The sequence below is a fragment of the Heterodontus francisci genome, chromosome 32, assembly GCF_036365525.1.
Source record: "Heterodontus francisci isolate sHetFra1 chromosome 32, sHetFra1.hap1, whole genome shotgun sequence".
In the NCBI taxonomy this organism is placed as follows: domain Eukaryota; kingdom Metazoa; phylum Chordata; class Chondrichthyes; order Heterodontiformes; family Heterodontidae; genus Heterodontus; species Heterodontus francisci.
In genome coordinates, this window is record NC_090402.1 from 2425772 (window position 1) to 2443353 (window position 17582).

Here is a 17582-nt window from a genome sequence, read left to right on the forward strand (position 1 = left end):
ATTAATCGTGTATTCCTTTGCCTTGTTTGACCTCCCCAAATGCATCACCTCACACTTCTCAGGGTTGAATTCCATTTGCCACTTTTCTGTCCATCTGACCAGGCCATCAATGTCTTCCTGCAGCCTACAGCTATCCTCCTCGCTATCTATTACACAGCCAATCTTTGTGTCATCTGCAAACTTCTTGGTCATGACCCTTACATTTACGTCCAAATTGATAATATATGCCACAAAAAGCAAGGGACCCAGCACTGATCCCTGCGGAATGCCACTGCAAACAGCCCTCCAGTCGCAAAAATACCAGTCAACAATTATCCTTTGTTTCCTGCCACTGAGCCAATTTTGTATCCACCTTGCCGCATTTCCCCGGATCCCATAGGATTTTATTTTTTAACCAGTCTGCCATGTGGGGCCCTATCAAAAGTCTTGCTAAAATCTATGTAGACCACATCAATTGCACTACCCTCATCTATCGTCCTTGTTATTTCTTCAAAAAATTCGATCAAGTTGGTCAAACAAGATCTTCCCTTAACAAATCCATGCTGACTATCCTTGATTAACCTGTGCCTTTCTAAGTGACAGTTTATCCTGTCTCTCAGAACAGATGCCAATAATTTGCCCACTACTGAGGTTAGACTGACTGGCCTGTAATTATTCCGTCTATCCCTCGCTCTCTCTTTAAACAGAGGTAGAGATTTGCAGTCCTCCAAACCTCCAGCACCACACCTGTATCCAGCGAGGACTGGAAAATGATGGTCAGACCCTCTGCTATTTCCTCTCTTGCTTCTTTTAACAGCCTAGGGTACATTTCATTTGGCACTGGTGATTTATCAACTTGCAAGGATGTTAATCCCATTAATACTTCCTCTCTCTCTATGTTTATCACATCCAATACTTCACACCCCTCTTCCTTAACTACAATATCTGCATCGCCCCCCTCTTTTGTGAAGGCAGACACAAAGTAATCATTATGAACCATATCAATACCTTCCACTCCTACACATAGGTTACCTTTTTGGTCTTTTATGGGGCCTACTCTCTCCGTTATCCTCTTACTCTTAATGTATTGATAAAACATCTTTGGGTTCACCTTGATTTTGCTTGCCAATATTCTTTCATGCCCACTCTTTCCTTCCCTAATTCGGCCCATTGTGCCTTTTTGAAACACCTATGTAATTCGGCCCACTCTTATGCTGTTTCCTTACAGCCCTGCAAAAGTCTCTTTTTCCTTTAAGTATTTGAAAGTTATTATGTGCTTGCTTCCATTGCCCTCTCCGACAGTACATTGCAGCTCTGGCCCTGCAGCAGCTACGTGTTCCTAATTGGGAGACACGGCTCTGCCGTCGCTAGGAAGCGCTGCTGGTGGAGTCTCCAGGTCTCGGGTCTCCTCTTGGCCGTTTGTCTCTTTGTCGCTGGCCGGCGTCCCGGGTTTGGCGCGGCGCAGGCGTACTGGGCGCTCCCGCCACATCGAGCTGAAGGAGCGGCGGCGCTAGGCCCAGGCTGCGCGGGGAGAGCGGCGGCGCTAGGCCCAGGCGGCGCGGGGAGAGCGGCGGCGCCAGGCCCAGGCTGCGTGGGGAGAGCGGCGGTGCCGGCGCCAGGCCCAGGTAATAGCGGCGGGAGTGGAGGCCCGAAGCTCAGGCCTGCGGCCCGGGAATCAATTACACGAGCCCCCAACCCGCCTCCGGAGCCCAGGCCCAGCCCCTATCGCACTGAGGTCCCATTGCTTCGCACACCCACCCCACCAAGCTCTGGGCCCAAACCTCCCTCGGGACACGCCTCCAGCTCCCATCTTCACTCCTCGGGAGCCCCACATTACCCCCCGATCTGCTGGCTTTAGTCCGAGGTAAGAGTCTCTGCCCAGTGAGGAGGGTGTGGGTCCCACTTCTGGACTGTGCTGAATCGTGGTGGGTTACATTGGGTAGGAAGAATTAAATTGGCCTCAGTGCCCCTGGGTAGGCCTGGTGGCGGGGGGAGAGGAGAGGAGGAGCCAGTCTGTGACTCTGATCACTTTAATCGTTCCTTGTAGGTCACCATTAAGTCAGGACAGGATGGGCTGTGATGCCCCTGTGGTTAAATATCTCTATTCATTGCCTTTTACACCAAGAACTTTGGGGCACCAGAGGACTGCCCAGTACCCCTGGAACTGTAGCCTGGCGAGATGGGTGTCTTTGGTGGGGGGAGAGGGAAGGCGAGTATGATATGTTATTTTGGAAGCATCCAGACACTGGGGAAGAGAAGCCTGAGCAGCTAGTATTGGAGTCTGTGAGTCTGCTGTTTCTCGTGTAAAAATGATCCAACACAATGAAAGAAAAACACAAAATGTTGGAAATACTCAGATCTGGTGAAATAATTCCTCGCATGAAGGTTCCACATTTTTTTTAAGCAATGTCTATTAAAGGTTATTTCTATTAAAAGGTACCTGGACCTGCAGCTACAGACCAGGTGCTGGAAGGTGGGATTAGAAAGGGCGGCTAGTTTTTTTCCGCTGGCGCAGACACGATGGGCTGAATGGCCTCTTTCTGTGCCGCAACTTTTCTGTGGTTTACTGTGTTGTGATTTTATTTGTGTTCATCCCATGTTACAGGCAGGAATGTGGGTGTTTCTGTAGAAGAGGGGGCTGGGGAGAGGTTAATCTGTCGGGCTGGCATAGTTGTCACTAGATTTTCAGTCGATAAATATTCAATGTTTGTATCACAGAACATATGTATCTGCAATTTGAGCTTCCCAACTACTGTTTTGCAGCAAGCATGTTTGTGGCTGGACAGGTTTTCAGATGGAATATCATGGGTTTTTGGGCTCCTTTTTTCTCCTCTCCTGAAGACGCAAACACTTGCTGTCGTTTAGTTAATTGCTGATTTCTGATACTTCACCTGTATCACCATCCTAGATGCACCAGCCAAGGTGCTGTGCACAGTGGGCTACACCATTCCCTTCCATAACCAACAGCCACATACTCCTACAGGAGAGTAATCAGGAACAGGAAGTGTAGAACAGAATCACGGAATTGTGCATTGTGGACTGAGACCATTCAGCCTAATTTTGGTTCTCTGAATGAGCTATCCACTTTTTCCCCAGACCTTTTTAAACTTATTCCTTTTAAATAATTACTGGCTTTCCTTTTAAAGGTTTTTGTGGCTTCCACTCCATCTTTTTGGTTGGATATGCCATATCCTAACAATACTCTGTGCAAAACAAAAGTTTCTAATCTCCCCCCACGTTCTTTCGGTGACAATCTTATATTTTTGCCATCTAGTTAATACACACTGACCAGTGGAAGTAGTTTTTCTTTATTGCAGCAAAGCTTCCCACATTTTTGAGCACCCCTCTCTCCTCTTAATCTTTGAATCAGCCAGCCCCTCTCTTTCTGATCTCTCCATGTAACTAAAGCCTCTTATTCCTGGGTTCCTCAGTAAAACTCTGTTGCACCCTCCATGGCCTTGATATCCTTCCTCACGTTAGGGGCCCCGAACTGAACACACTGTTCTTACTAGTCTTGAAAATGATTTGCACAGGTTTAACACTCCCTCTTTGCTTTTGTACTCTGCCCCTATTTATAAAGCCTCGGGTCCCATGTGTGTATTTTTATAGCTTTATCTCTAGGTCCTCCCACTTTCAAAGATTTGTCCACCTGAACCCTTCAGACTCTGCTCCTTTACTCCTGTTAACGTTTTGCCATTGAGTGCATATTTCCTCACCCTATTCCTCCCAAAATATGCCACTTTACAATTCTCTATATTTTATGTGGCATCTATCCACCAGTCTCTGTCCTCTTGAATGAAGTTGACAATCCTGACGATGGTCACGGGCCTAAAATGTGAACATCACCCTTTTCCTTTCTTCGCAGACGTTGCCTGACCTGCTCAGTGTTTCCAGCATTTGCTGTTTGTATTTCAGGCTTTCAGCATCTGCAGGATTTTTGTTTTTGTTTTATATGCTCTTGAAGTTACTTGCAGTCTTCATGGTTAACCACTCTTATTGTTGTGTCATCTGCAAACTTTGAAGATGTGACCCAAGATCCAAACCTGGTGCATTACGCTACAGTGCGAAGAGCAGTTGTCCCCACACTGACCTCTGGGACACCATTGTTCACATCCCTCCAATCTGAAAAACATTCATTAATCTGTTTTCTGTCTTTTAATCAATTTCTTATCCACGTGCCACACTCACTTTAATAAAATGTCTTCATTTTATCAACGTGCCTCGTATGTAGCACCTCAAATGCCTTTTGAAAATCCATAAAAACAACATCCACTGCATTTCCTTTATAAATGCCCCCTATTTTCTTAAAGAACTCTTATTACATTTGTCAGACGCAACTGTTATAAATCCATGCAAGCTGTCCTTAATTAACACACTTTTTCAAAATGAGTTTGTATTTTATTTCTTATGGTCTCTAGAAGTTTCGCCACTACTGATGCTTCTCCGACTGTTCTGTGCTTTCACCCATTTTGAACAAGAGGTGTCAATTGACCAACCCTCCAGTCCTCTGGCACAACTTCCATATCTGTGGATGTTTGAAAGATTGTGGTCAGAACCTGTGCTGTTTCCTCTCTGACTTCCCTCAGCATCCCAGGATACTGCCATTGGGGTCCCGAACATTTTCCACTTTGAGATACACCCATTTTATAAGCTCCACATTGCCTATAGTTACGGCCTGCAACCGTTCCCCCTTGTATCTTTTTATTCCCACTACACCACTCCTGTGAAAACTGAGACAAAGTCTTCATGTTGTATCAGCCCTTCCTTCAACCTCCATTAGATTATTTCCTTTTCCATCTCTAATTGGCCCTAATCTCTCCCTCGCTGGTCTTCTACTTGTATGTGTTTATAAAATCTGTTACTTTTTCCTTGCTAGTCTTCATGTCCGATCTTAAACTTCTAATCTCTTATTTTTCTTCTGTATCCTTCATAGAATCGCGTCATTAAGGCACAGAAGAAGGCTATTCAACCCAGTCCATGCCGGCTCTCTGCAGAGCAATCCAATCAGTCCTATTGCCCTGCTCTATCCCTATAGCCCTCCAAGTTTATTTCCCTCAAGTACCTATCCAACTTCCTTTTGAAATAGTTGTTTGTTTTTGCTTCCACCACCCTGGTAGGCAGAGAGTTCTAGGTCATTACCACTCACTGTGTAGAAAAGTTCTTCCTCACATTCTCCTGTATCTCTTGCCCAAAACCTTAAATCTGTGTCCCCTCATCCTTATACTATCAGCTAATGGGAACAGCTTTTCTTTGTATACCTTATCTAAATCTGTCATAATCTTGTACTCCTCCATCAAATCTCCCCTCAATCTCCTTTGCTCCAAGTAGAACAACCCCAGCTTCCCCAACCTAACCTTGTAACTAAAGTCCCTCACCCTGGAACCATTCTGGTAAATCTCCTCTGCACCCCCTCAAGGACCCTCAAATCCTTCCTAAAGTGTGGTGAACAGAACTGGACGCAATTCTCTAGTTTGGCCGAACCAGAGCTTTATAAAGATTCAGCATAACTTCAAACACACGACTTAGGAGCAGGAGTAGGCCACTCGGCCCTTCGAGCCTGCTCTGCCATTCAATAAGTTCATGGCTGAACTGATTACTCCACATTTCCACCTACCCCCGATAACCTTTCACCCCCTTGTTTATCAAGAATCTTATCTACCTCTGCCTTAAAAATATTCAACGAGTCTGTTTCCACTGCCTTTTGAGGAAGAGAATTCCAAAGACTCACGACCCTCTGAGAGAAAAAATTTCTCCTCATCTCTGTCTTAAATGGACGACCCCTTATTTTTAAACAGTGACCCCCTAGTTCTAGATTCTCCCACAAGGGGAAACATCCTTTCCACATCCACCCTGTCAAGACCCCTCAGGATCTTGTATGTTTTAATCAAGTTGCCTCTTACTTTTCTAAATTCCAGGGAATACAAGCCTAGTCTGTCCAATCTTTCCTCGTAAGACAGCCCACCCATTCCAGGTATCAGTCTAGTAAACCTTCTCTGTATTGCCTCCATTGCATTTATCTCCTTCCTTAAATAAGGAGACCAGTACTGTACACAGTACTCCAGATGTGGTCTCACCAATGCCCTGTATAGCCAAAGCATAAACTCCCTATTTTTGTATTCAATTCCCCTTGCGATGAACGATAACATTCTATTAGCTTTCCTAATTACGTGCTATACCTGCATACGAACCTTCTGCGATTCATGCACTAGGACACCCAGATCCCTCTGCATCTCAGAGCTCTGCAATCTCTCACCATTTAGATAATATGCTCCTTTTTTATTCTTCCTGCCAAAGTGGACAATTTCCCACTTTCCCACATTATACTCCATTTGCCAGGTCTTTGTCCACTCACTTAACCTATCTATATCCCTTTGTAGCCCCCTTATGTCCTCTTTACAAGTTACTTTCCTACCTATCTTTGTGTCATCAGTAAATTTAGCAACCATACCTTCAATCCCTTCATCCAAGTCATTTATATAAATTGTAAAAGGTTGAGGCTCCAGCACAGATCCCTGTTGCACACCACTCATTACATCTTGCCAACTAGAAAATGACCCAATTATGCCACCTCTCATTTCCCTGCCTTTCTACTCAATGCCTCTATTTATGAAGCCCAAAATCCCATATGCTTCACAAATCACTTTCTCAATATGTCCTGCCACCTTCAAAGATCTATGCACATGAGCCCCCCCCAGCTCCCTCAGTCCCTATATGTACTCTTTAGAGCTGTGCCATTTAGTCTATATTGTCTCGCTGTATCCCTTCTGCCAACAAGCATCATCTCACACTTCTCTATTAAATTCCATCTGCCACTTGTCTTTTTTTTTATTCATTCATGGGATGTGGGCATCGCTGGCCAGGCCAGCATTTATTGCCCATTCCTAACTGCCCTTTAGAAGGTGGTGGTGAGCTGCCTTCTTGAACTGCTGCAGTCCATGTGAGGTAGGTATACCCACAGTTTTGTTAAAAAGGGAGTTCCAGGATTTTGACCCAGCGACAGTGAAGGAACGGCGATATAGTTCCAAGTCAGGATGGTGTGTGACTTGGAGGGGAACTTGCAGGTGGTGGTGTTCCCATGCATCTGCTGCCCTTGTCCTTCTATTTGGTAGAGGTCGCGGGTTTGCCCACTCTGCTAGCCCTATCTATGTGCTGTTGCAGTCGATTGGTATCATCCTCACTGTCTGCCGCAACTGAATTTATCATTGCCAAATTTTGAGATTTTATGTTGTATTCCAATATTCATGTAATTATATATATCAAAAAAAGCAGTGGTCTGAGCACTGACCCTTGGGGAACACCACTGTCTACCATTCTCAAGTCTGAAAAACCACCATTTACCACAACTTGCTGTTTTCTGTCTTTAAGCCAATTTTTTTTTATCCAAGCTGATACTGACCCTCCTATTCCACGAGCCTCAATTTTGTTAACCAGCCTTTTATGTGGTACTTTGTAAAATGCTTTCTTAAAATCCATATAGACAATATCCACTGCATCCCTTCAGCAATCTTCTCCTTACTTCATCAAAAAATTCCTAGAATTCTCTGCTCTAGGCTCTTATAATCCCAGTTTCTCCAGTCCTTCATCTGTGGAATCATTCTAGTAAATCTCCTCCGCACCCTCTCCAAGGCCTTGACATCCTTCCTAAAGTGTGGTGCCCAGAAGTGAACACTGTAGTCCAGATGGGGCCTAACCAGTGATTTAGAAAGGGTTTAGCATAACTTCTTTGCTTTTGTACTCGATGCTTCTGTTAATAGATTTAACACGTCTGTAATTCGAGTCTCTATCTACAGAATCAGTGCTGCTACAGCATTTTCTAGGTGTCTTATCTGGTCAGAGAATTTGCACTAACGGGCTTCTTGCTGCTGTGTTTCTTGGACTGCGCTTGCTTGGTCGCCTGAGAGGACTTCCCCTTCTTCTCCTCCTCCATCTTCACTTGGTGTTTTTCCTTTTTTTCTCCTTTTTCTACGAGCATGCGAATTAGGAGCAGGAGTAGGCCACTCGGCCCCAAAAGCCTGCTCCACCATTCAATAAGATCATGGCTGATCTGATTGTAACCTTAACTCCACATTCCCGCCTATGCCCAATAACCTTTCATCTCCTTGTTTATCAAGAATCTCTACCTCTGCCTTAATATTCAAAGACTCTGCTTCCACCACCACCTCCTCTTTGGTTTTCAGACAAGAGCCTGGCACAAAGCCAAAGGGAGCATATTTGATTTGATTTCCTTTCGGAACCTATGTTCCATCTAATGTCTCTTTTTGAAGTCTTAATTGTTCTGCTCATCCAGTCAGTTTCAGCTGTCACTGCAGCCCATCAATTTGTGGAAGTTTCTGAGGATAATGTCCTTGGCCCAACCATCTTCAGCTGCCTCATCAATGCCCTTCCCTCCATCATAAAGTCAAAAGTGGGGATGTTCGCTGATGATTGCACCATGTTCAGTACCATTTGCAACTCCTCAGATACTGAAGCAGTCTGTGTCCACATGTAGCAAGACCTGGACAACATCAGGCTTGGGCTGAAAAGTGACAAGTAATATTTGTGCCAGGCAATGACTATCTCCAACAACAGAGAATCTAACCACCTCCCCTTGACAATCAATGGCATTGCCATAGCTGAATCCCCCACTATCAACATCCTGGAGGGGTTACCATTAGCTCAGGCTAATGCCCTGGGGACATGGGTTCAAATCCCACCATGGCAGCTGGTGGCATTTAAGTTCAATGAATTAATAAAAATCTGGAATTGAAGGCTAATCTCAGTAAGGATGCCATGAAACTATCATCCTTTGTTGTAAAAATCCATCTGGTTCACTAATGCCCTTTAGGGAAGGAAATCTGCCATCCATACCTGGTCGGGCCTACATGTAACTCCAGACCCACAGCAATGTGGTTGACTCTTAACTGACCTCTGAAATGACCTAGCAAGACACCAGTTGTCAAGGGTAATTCGGGATGGGCAACATATGCTGGCCTTGCCAGTGACGCCCACATCCCAAGAAAGAATAGTAAAAAAGAAACTTATCTGGACAACCGTATAAATACTGCGGCTGCAAGAGCAGGTCAGAGACTGGGAATTCTCAGGCAAGTAACTCACCATCTGACTCCCCAAAGCCTGCCTATCATCTGTATAATAAAAGCAAAATACTGCAGGTGCTGGAAATCTGAAATAAAAACAGAAAATGCTGGAAATACTCAGTAGGTCAGGCAGCGTCTGTGGAGAGAGCAACAGAGTTAATGTTTCAGATCTGTGACTTTTCATCAGAACCACCATCGCCAAGGCACAAGTCAGGTGTGTGATGGAATACTCGCCTTGCCTGGATGAGTGCAACTCCAACACAACACTCAAGAAGCTCAACACCATCCAGGACAAAACAGCCCGCTTGATTGGCACCCCAATCACCACCTTTAACATTCATTCCTTGCACCACCAGCAAACATTGGCAGCAGTTTGTACCATCTACAATATGCATTGCAGCAACTCACCCAAGGCTCCTTTGACAGCACCTTCCAAACCTGTGACCTCTACCACCCAGAAGGACAAGGGCAGCAGACACAAGGGAACACCACCAGCTGCTAGTTCCCCTCCAGGTCACAAACTGTCCTGACTTGGAACTATATCGCCGTTCCTTCACTGTTGCTGAGTCAAAATCCTGGAATTCCCTCCCAAACAGCATTGTGGGTGTACCTATCCCACACGGTCTGCAGCGGTTCACGAAGGCAGCTCACCACCACCTCTAGGGCAATGATGGATAGGTAATAAATGCTGGTTTTACCAGCAATGCTGACATCCCATGAAAGAATAAAAAAAACTTGGGCCTGTCCCTTAATCATGTACTTAACATTTCCTATTATTTATTTGCTGTTATATTTGACCTTTGTATAGTTTTTCTGGGCTGGTTCTCTCTGTGTTTCACTGAAACTTCTTTTGTCACCCTAGTTGACTTATCTATCAATGACTGTTTCCTCGTTATTTACAGTTAGCTTAAATAGATGGACTTGGTTTAAGTGCTAATTTTGCAGTTGTGTGCTGGCCCGGGAACATTAAAGGGTTTACATTTTTATGGTACTTTTTGCATTAAAGAATGCCTAGGTATGCGTGAGCTCCATTTATGTAGATGTCAGTCTCCCCAGGATTTGACTCAAAGATGTACCTGCACTGTCTCATTCTTGCGCTCACAGTGTGGCTCACCTCCCACCCTGACATTGTTGACATCCCTATGCTCCCCATTCCTTTCTCTCAACGACTCCAAATTGTGTACACGTGCCACGACCATCTTGTTCACACTCTGTCATTTGACTCTGCTTTTTCCACACTCCGTCATTGGTGGCCATGCCAGTCACCTCCCTCAGACTGCAAATTTCCCTGCCCAGATTGTGCGGCACTGTGGAATGCCTTGCTGTGTTGCAAATGTTATATGAAAGGAAATTGTGCTAGAGATTTAGACGAGAGGAAACATGTTGTGATTTGTAAAGGAGGGTCAAGAAATTCAGTTCTGTTTGGGGCCTGTGAAAGTGGGGAGAGTCAAGGCTGTTGTGCATTTCCAGTTTTATTCAAGTTATGTTGGGATGGCATTCTGGATTAACTGAAGATTGCTTAAAAAATGTAATTTTTCAAAGCCTTGTTGCTTAGATATGTCTTAGTGCACTCTGTATAATCATTTTGAAGTACAGTGGTTGCTATGTAGGCAAATGTGGCAGCCATTTTATGCACAGTAAGATCCCATACCAAGAATCAGAGGAATGGGCTGTTACAGATATTCTGCTTTTAACTGGGAGCAGTGTTGGCCAGGGTGATGGGAGAATTTCACCTGCTGGTTCAGATAGAGCCATAGGGTCTTTAGCACCCACCTGAAGGACTGATGGTGGCAGGTGGGATCACTGGGTAGCACCTCATCCAAAGGACGGCATTCGTGACAATGTAGCACTCCCTCAGCGCTGCACCGGAGCATTGGCCATATTATCCACGGAGTCCTGGAATGAGCTGGCTGAGCTTAGATGAAAGTTGGGAGCATAATATCCTGGCGAGAAAAGCAGTGGAAGAGTGGCTGCTCGAGGTGATGCAGGGGTCTCGGCAGCAGCAGCAGATGAGTGTTCTGGTAACAGAATGAGGCATTCTTTATAATTGACTGGATGTGAGTGTGAAAGTTTAGCTCGATAGGGTTGCTGAGGGTTATGCATCATCAGGTCCAGACTAGAGTAAGCAACTCGGGAGATTGATGGGATGTGAATCAGCTGCTGGTGGGTTTGTTAATACTTAGTGTAGGTAGTGCCCCTAAGAAGCTGTAGGTGATGAATACAAGAGGGCTGTAGTTAGATTTTTCCTGTGTTGTTTGAGCTGAACACTTAAAGTTTTAATATTTTGTAATGCTCGAAGTAGCATTTTTCCTCAATAATAAACTAGCAACCTGGACTGTTCTCCGCATCAGTAACCTGAAGTATGGATTAGCTGACATGAGCATTATGTGCAATCTCAAACCTTGCAAGCCGTTGTGAGGAGATGACTTCATGCATCGGATGAAGGGACACAGTGTCGCTGTATTCCATTCAGACAGTGGGAGGCTTAGCTGAAGCAGACTTTGCGGAGCCATCTGATCCCACATCAGTGGAAAAGTGTTTAGAAAGCCTGCACCAGATTAGCTTGAGTCGTTTAGATGGAGGGAGCCAATGTTGAAAACTGAGGCACGTAGGGAAATTTATTGTGCTGATTGTGAAAACTGTGTACCGTTCATTCATTTACTAAGGAAGAGGATGCTGACAAAATATCGGTAGAAGCGGAGATGGTAGAGGATGATAGATGGGGTGAAAATTGATAAGCAGGATGTAGTGGAAAGGCTGGCTATGTTTAGAGTGAATAAGCCACCTGCTCTGGATGGCTTGCATCCCAGGTTGCTGAGGGTGGTGGAGGTAGTGGAAGGGCTTGCCGTAATCTTCCAATCTTTCCTAGATACAGGGCAGGTGCCAGGGTATTAGAGAATGGCAAATATGACACCCTTATTCAAGAAAGGGTGTAAGGACACTCCTAGTAACTACAGGCTAGTCAGTATAACATCAGTGGTGAATAAGGTTTTAGAAACAATCTGGGAAAAAATCTGTAAGCACTTGGAGAGGTTTGAGTTAATTAAGGAGAGTTTTGTAAAAGGTAGATTGTGCTTGACTAATTGAATTTTTTGATGAAGTAACACAGAAGCTTGATGCTGGGCATGCAGTGGATATTGCTATATGGATTTTAAAGCGTTTGATAAGGTACTACATTAAAAGGCTGATTAACAAAATCGAGGGTCAATGTCAGCTTGGATTTTAAAAATTGGCTTTAAGACAGAACACAGCAAGACATACGAATTAGGAGAAGTAGACCATTCAGCCCCTCAAGCCTGCTGCACCATTCAATAAGACCATGGCTGATCTGCTTGTGTTTCGAATTCCACACTCCTGTCTACCCCCAATAACCTTAGGTTCTTGTTAGGCAAGGGAATCAATCTACCGCTGCCTTATAAGTGTTCAATGACCTCGTCTCCACCTTCTGAGGCAGAGAGTTCCAAAATCGCACAACACTCTGAGAGAAAAAAATTTTCCTCGTCTCTGTCCTAAAAGGGCGACCCCTAATTTTAAAACAGTGCCCCCGAGTTCTGGACTCACCCACAAGAGGAAACATCCTTTGCACATCTACATCATCAAGACCGTTCAGGATCTTTATATGCTTCAGTCAAGCCTCCCCTCATTCTTCTAAACTCCAGTGAAAACAAGCCCAGTCTGTCCAACCTTTCCTCATAAGGTAACCTGCTCATTCTAGGTATCAATCTAGTAAACCTCCTCTGAACCACCTCCAATGCATTTACATCCTTAAATAAGGAGACCAAAACTGCACACAGTATTCAAGATGTGGTCTCACCAATGCCCTGTATAACTGAAGCATCATATCCTTTTATTTTCAATTCCTCTCGTAATCAAGGATAGCATTCCATTAGCCTTCTTTATTGCCTGCTGTACCTGCATACTAGCTTTTTGTGACTCATGCACTAAAACATATAGATCCCTCTGCACCTCAGAATTCTGCAGTCATTCTCTGTTTTAAGTAATACTCAGCTTTTTTTATTCTTCCTGCCAAAGTGAACAACTTCACACTTTCCCACATTATACGCCATCTGCCAGATTTTTGCCCACTCACTCAACCTATCTATATCGGTCTGCAACCTCCTTATGTCATCTTCACAACATACTTTCCTACCTATCTTTGTGTCATCTGCAAATTTAGCTACCATGCCATCGCTCCCCTCATCTAAATCATTGACGTAAATTGTAAAAAGTTGAATTGCCAGCATAGACCCCTGCGGGACTCAACTCTTCACATCCTGCCAGTCAGAAAAGGACCCATTTGTGCATCCTCTCTGTTTTCTGCCAGCCAGCCAATCTTCTATCCAAACTAATATGTTACCCCCTACACCATGAGCTCCTACTTTGCGCAGTAACCTTTTATGTGGACCTTGTCAAATACCCTCTGGAAATCCAAGTACAGTACGTCAATGGGCTCCCCTTTATCCATGGCACATGTTATTCCTTCAAAGAACTCCAATAAATTGGTTAAACATGATTTCCCTTTCTCAAAACCATGCTGACTATTCCCAATTACCTTGAATTTTTCTAAGTGCTCAGCTATAACCTCCTTCATGATTGCTTCTAACACCTTCCCCATGACACGTGAAGCTAACTAGTCTATAGTTAACTGTTTTCTGCCTCCCACCTTCTTGAATAGAGGGGTTTTAATTGCTACTTTCCAGTCTGATGGAACCTTTCCAGAATCTTAGCAAATTTTGAAAAATTAACATTGTCATGGTAAATGGTTTTTCAGACTGGAGGATCGTAGACTGGTGTTCTCGCAAGGGCCTGTGCTGGGACTACTGCTTTTTTTGGATAGATATAAATGACTTTGAATCTCAAAATTTGGCAATGATATCAAACTCAGAGGTGTGGCAGACAGTGAGGATGATATCAATCGACTACAACAGGACATAGACTCGCAGAATGGGAGATGGAATTTCGTAGAGAGAACTGAGAGATGATGCATTTAGGCAGAAGGGATAGGGAGAGGCAATGTAGACTATATGGCACAGTTGTAAAGAGTGTGCAGGAACAGAGAGAGCTGGGGGTTCGTGTGCATAGACCCTTGAAGGTGCCAGGACATATTGAGAGTAATGTGAGCAAAGCATATGGGATCTTGGGCTTCATAAATAGAGATATGGAGTACAAAAGCAAGGAAGTTATGCTGAACCTTTATAAAGCTCTGGTTAGGCCACAACTGGAGTATTGCATCCAGTTCTGGTCACCACATTTTAGGAAGGATGTGAGGGTCCTTGAGAGGGTGCAGAGGAGATTTACCAGAATGGTTCCAGGCCTGAGGGATTTTAGACACAAGATTTGATGGGCTAAATGGCCTACTTTGATTGGACACCTGTGAAGTGCCGCTGCATGGTGTTCTTATCTGATTGACATATCCTGCAGGGGGCCTCCTGTGATGCATCCTGATTCTTTACCTCACCACCAGCCCCATCTCTCACCTTGGTGATATAAAAAGGGCAGCCGCAGGAGTTCAACAAATTCCCACCACCCCCCTTCCCCACCCCCCCAACTTCTTCAGGGAGAGGAGTCTCTCTGGCCATTTGTTGTAATTTGCCTGCTCTCTGATACTAGACAGATGCAATCCAGTTCCCATACCTGCATGGCACTGACTCTCCTGCACCCTTTACTTGCAATGCGAACCAGCTCAGTGGTTCTGTTTGTGTCTATTGTGATTTTTCTTTTCTGTAACCTGATGTTTTTCAATGAGACATAAGTGAATAGTTTGTTTCATACTGTTAATTTAAAGCTGATCCTAAGTCAGTCTGTCCAGGGATTTGTTAAGTGATTACAGCCTCTAGCTGCGTGAGATTGCAATGTTCCCTCGTGTTGTCCATGTGAATTTGAGCTTTGTTTCTGACTGCCAGTTTTCTTTTTTGTCCAGTTTTTACAGAGACTGTGCCACACCGGCTGTACCTGAGAAGGTGGTGGTTTTCAGCCTGGGTTTAGGCACGAGCTGTGCCCCTTTCCATCGAAACACCAGGACACTATCTGGCTCGTGCAGTCGACAACGATGGCGACTGAAGACAAAAAATCCGAGTCGGAATGCACAAAAGCACAGTCAGCACCTTCCTCTTCCAACCAAAACAAGGCGAGTAGTAAAATATATTCGCTGGGGAAGTCCCCACACCAGACACAGGCAGTTCATTGATAGCTCAGTGGGTAGCATTTTCACCTCAGTCAGAAGATTGTGGGTTCAAGCCTCACTCCAGAGATTCGGCACTTCATCTAGGGTCAGCCATCATTGTGCACCAGCTGGGGTTGGCAATTGGTGCAGGCATATACCAGCATCTGATGGGAGGTTTAAACACAGGCCTATTTAATTTTTTTATTCGTTCATGGGATGTGGGTGTCGCTGGCCAGGCCAGCATTTATTGCTCATCCCTAATTGCCCTTGAAGGTAGTGGTGAGCTGCCTTCTTGAACCGCTGCAGTCCATGTGAGGTAGGTAAACCCACTGTGCTTTTAGGAAGGGAGTTCCAGGATTTTAACCCAGGAACAGCGATATAGTTCCAAGTCAGGATGGATTTTAGATTTTTTTTTAGATTTAGAGATACAGCACTGAAACAGGCCCTTCAGCCCACCGAGTCTGTGCCGACCATTAACCACCCATTTATACTAATCCTACACTAATCCCATATTCCTACCACATCCTCACCTGTCCCTATATTCCCCTACCACCTACCTATACTAGGGGCAATTTATAATGGCCAATTTACCTATCAACCTGCAAGTCTTTTGGCTGTGGGAGGAAACCGGAGCACCCGGAGGAAACCCACGCAGACACAGGGAGAACTTGCAAACTCCACACAGGCAGTACCCAGAATCGAACCCGGGTCGCTGGAGCTGTGAGGCTGCGGTGCTAACCACTGCCCCACTGTGCCGCCTTGTAGCTTAAGCACTGTCGCTTAAGAGGGGAACTCGCAGGTGGTGGTGTTCCCATGCATCTGTTGCCCTTGTCCTAGGGTTTGGAAGGTGCTATCAAAGGTGCCTTGGTGTGTTACTGCAGTGCATCTGGTAGATGCTACACGCTGTTGTCACTGCTTCTGTGGTGGATAGGGTGCCAATCTAGCGGGCTGCTTTGTCCTGGATGGTGTCGTGTTTGAGTGTTGTTGGAGTTGCACCCATCCAGGCAAGTGGAGAGTATTCCATCACACTCCTTACTTGTGCCTTATAGATGGTGGACAGGCTTTGGGGAATCAGGAGGTGAGTTACTCACTGCAGAATCCCCAGCCTCTGACCTGCTCTTGCAGCCACAGTATTTATGTGGCTCTTCCAGTTAGGTTTCTAGTCAATGGTATCTCCCAGCATGTTGATAGTGGGGGATTCAACGATGGTAATGCAGTTGAATGTCATGGGGGGATGGTTAGATTGTCTTTTGTTGGAGATGGTCATTGCCTGGCACTTGTGTGACACCAATGTTACTTGCCACTTTTCAGCCCAAGCCTGACAGTTGTCCAGGTCTTGCTGCATGGCAGAAAGAGAGATTGTACAGCGAGGAGTTAAACAAATCACAGCAGAGAGATAAACAACAGCATTTGCAAAAACTGTAAGGGAAAACTGATGAACTGACTTATTTTTGGGTAGGTGTTTGCTTCTGTGATATTTCACATTGTTGCCCCATGGTATCCATGGTGATTATGGGGAGATGATTACAGATTTGACCCATATTGAAATGGTACTTGCACTCCTCACCTTTCGAGACATCAGGCTGGAGGGAGCTTGTTTCTTGTTTATGTGGTCACATGGTGTGGATGGAGACAAGTTGCTTTTTATAAAATTTCTCCTGTGTGTTTGAATAACAGCCTTCTGCAGTGAAACCGAACTACACCTTGAAATTCACGCTGGCCGGACATACAAAGGCCGTGTCGTCAGTGAAGTTTAGTCCAAATGGAGAGTGGCTGGCAAGTTCCTGTAAGTAAATCTGTATCTTTACTCATTTATTCAGTGATTGCAGTCGGTGATCCTGTAATGTGAAAACATTCAGCACAGGGTTTTATTTTCAGGAATCAGTCCTAGCAGTTAGTGGCTAAATGCCACCCCGGTTGGGGCTGGGTTGAGCTACACTGACCAGAAGGTCCCAGGTTCCGCACCCCCCCCCCCCCCCCCCCCCCACCTCCCCCACCGGTGTGTGGTGCCTTAGCTAATTCCAGTTAATATGAGGTGAGGATGCTGAAGTTTGTCTGCCATGCCCCTGGTTTAGGACAGGCTTCAGTCAGGCAGGGTATGTGCTCCTGAATCCAATGACTGTGGCTGGAGCAGAGCTTTACCTCAAAGTAGAGCCTTATCTCCAGTATCTCAGCCATTCTTCATGAGACAGTGAGTATCAGCAGGCAGCTCAACTTCAAGGGGAGATGCTGGCGTAGTGCTAATGTCACTGAACTAGTAATCCAGAGGCCCATGCTAATGACTTGGGGACACGAGTTCAAATCCCATCATGGCAGCTAGTGGAACTTAAATTCAATTAATTAGTAAAAATCTGGAATTGAAAGCT

At 45.1% G+C, this 17582-nt stretch overlaps 1 protein-coding gene across 2 annotated transcripts in view; it reads left to right on the forward strand.

Annotated features, from left to right (window-relative positions):
* The first annotated feature begins 1439 nt into the window (after positions 1–1439).
* Positions 1440–17582, forward strand: part of wdr5 (WD repeat domain 5) — a 48840-nt gene continuing 32697 nt past the window's right edge. Inside the window, exons 1-4 of one of the 2 annotated variants that reach the window (XM_068012017.1) lie at positions 1440–1493; positions 1527–1604; positions 14974–15180; positions 16894–17002. In XM_068012017.1, the coding sequence (XP_067868118.1) occupies positions 15103–15180; positions 16894–17002 (187 nt within the window). In that variant the 5' untranslated portion in view covers positions 1440–1493; positions 1527–1604; positions 14974–15102. The other variant, XM_068012018.1, reaches the window with a different exon arrangement.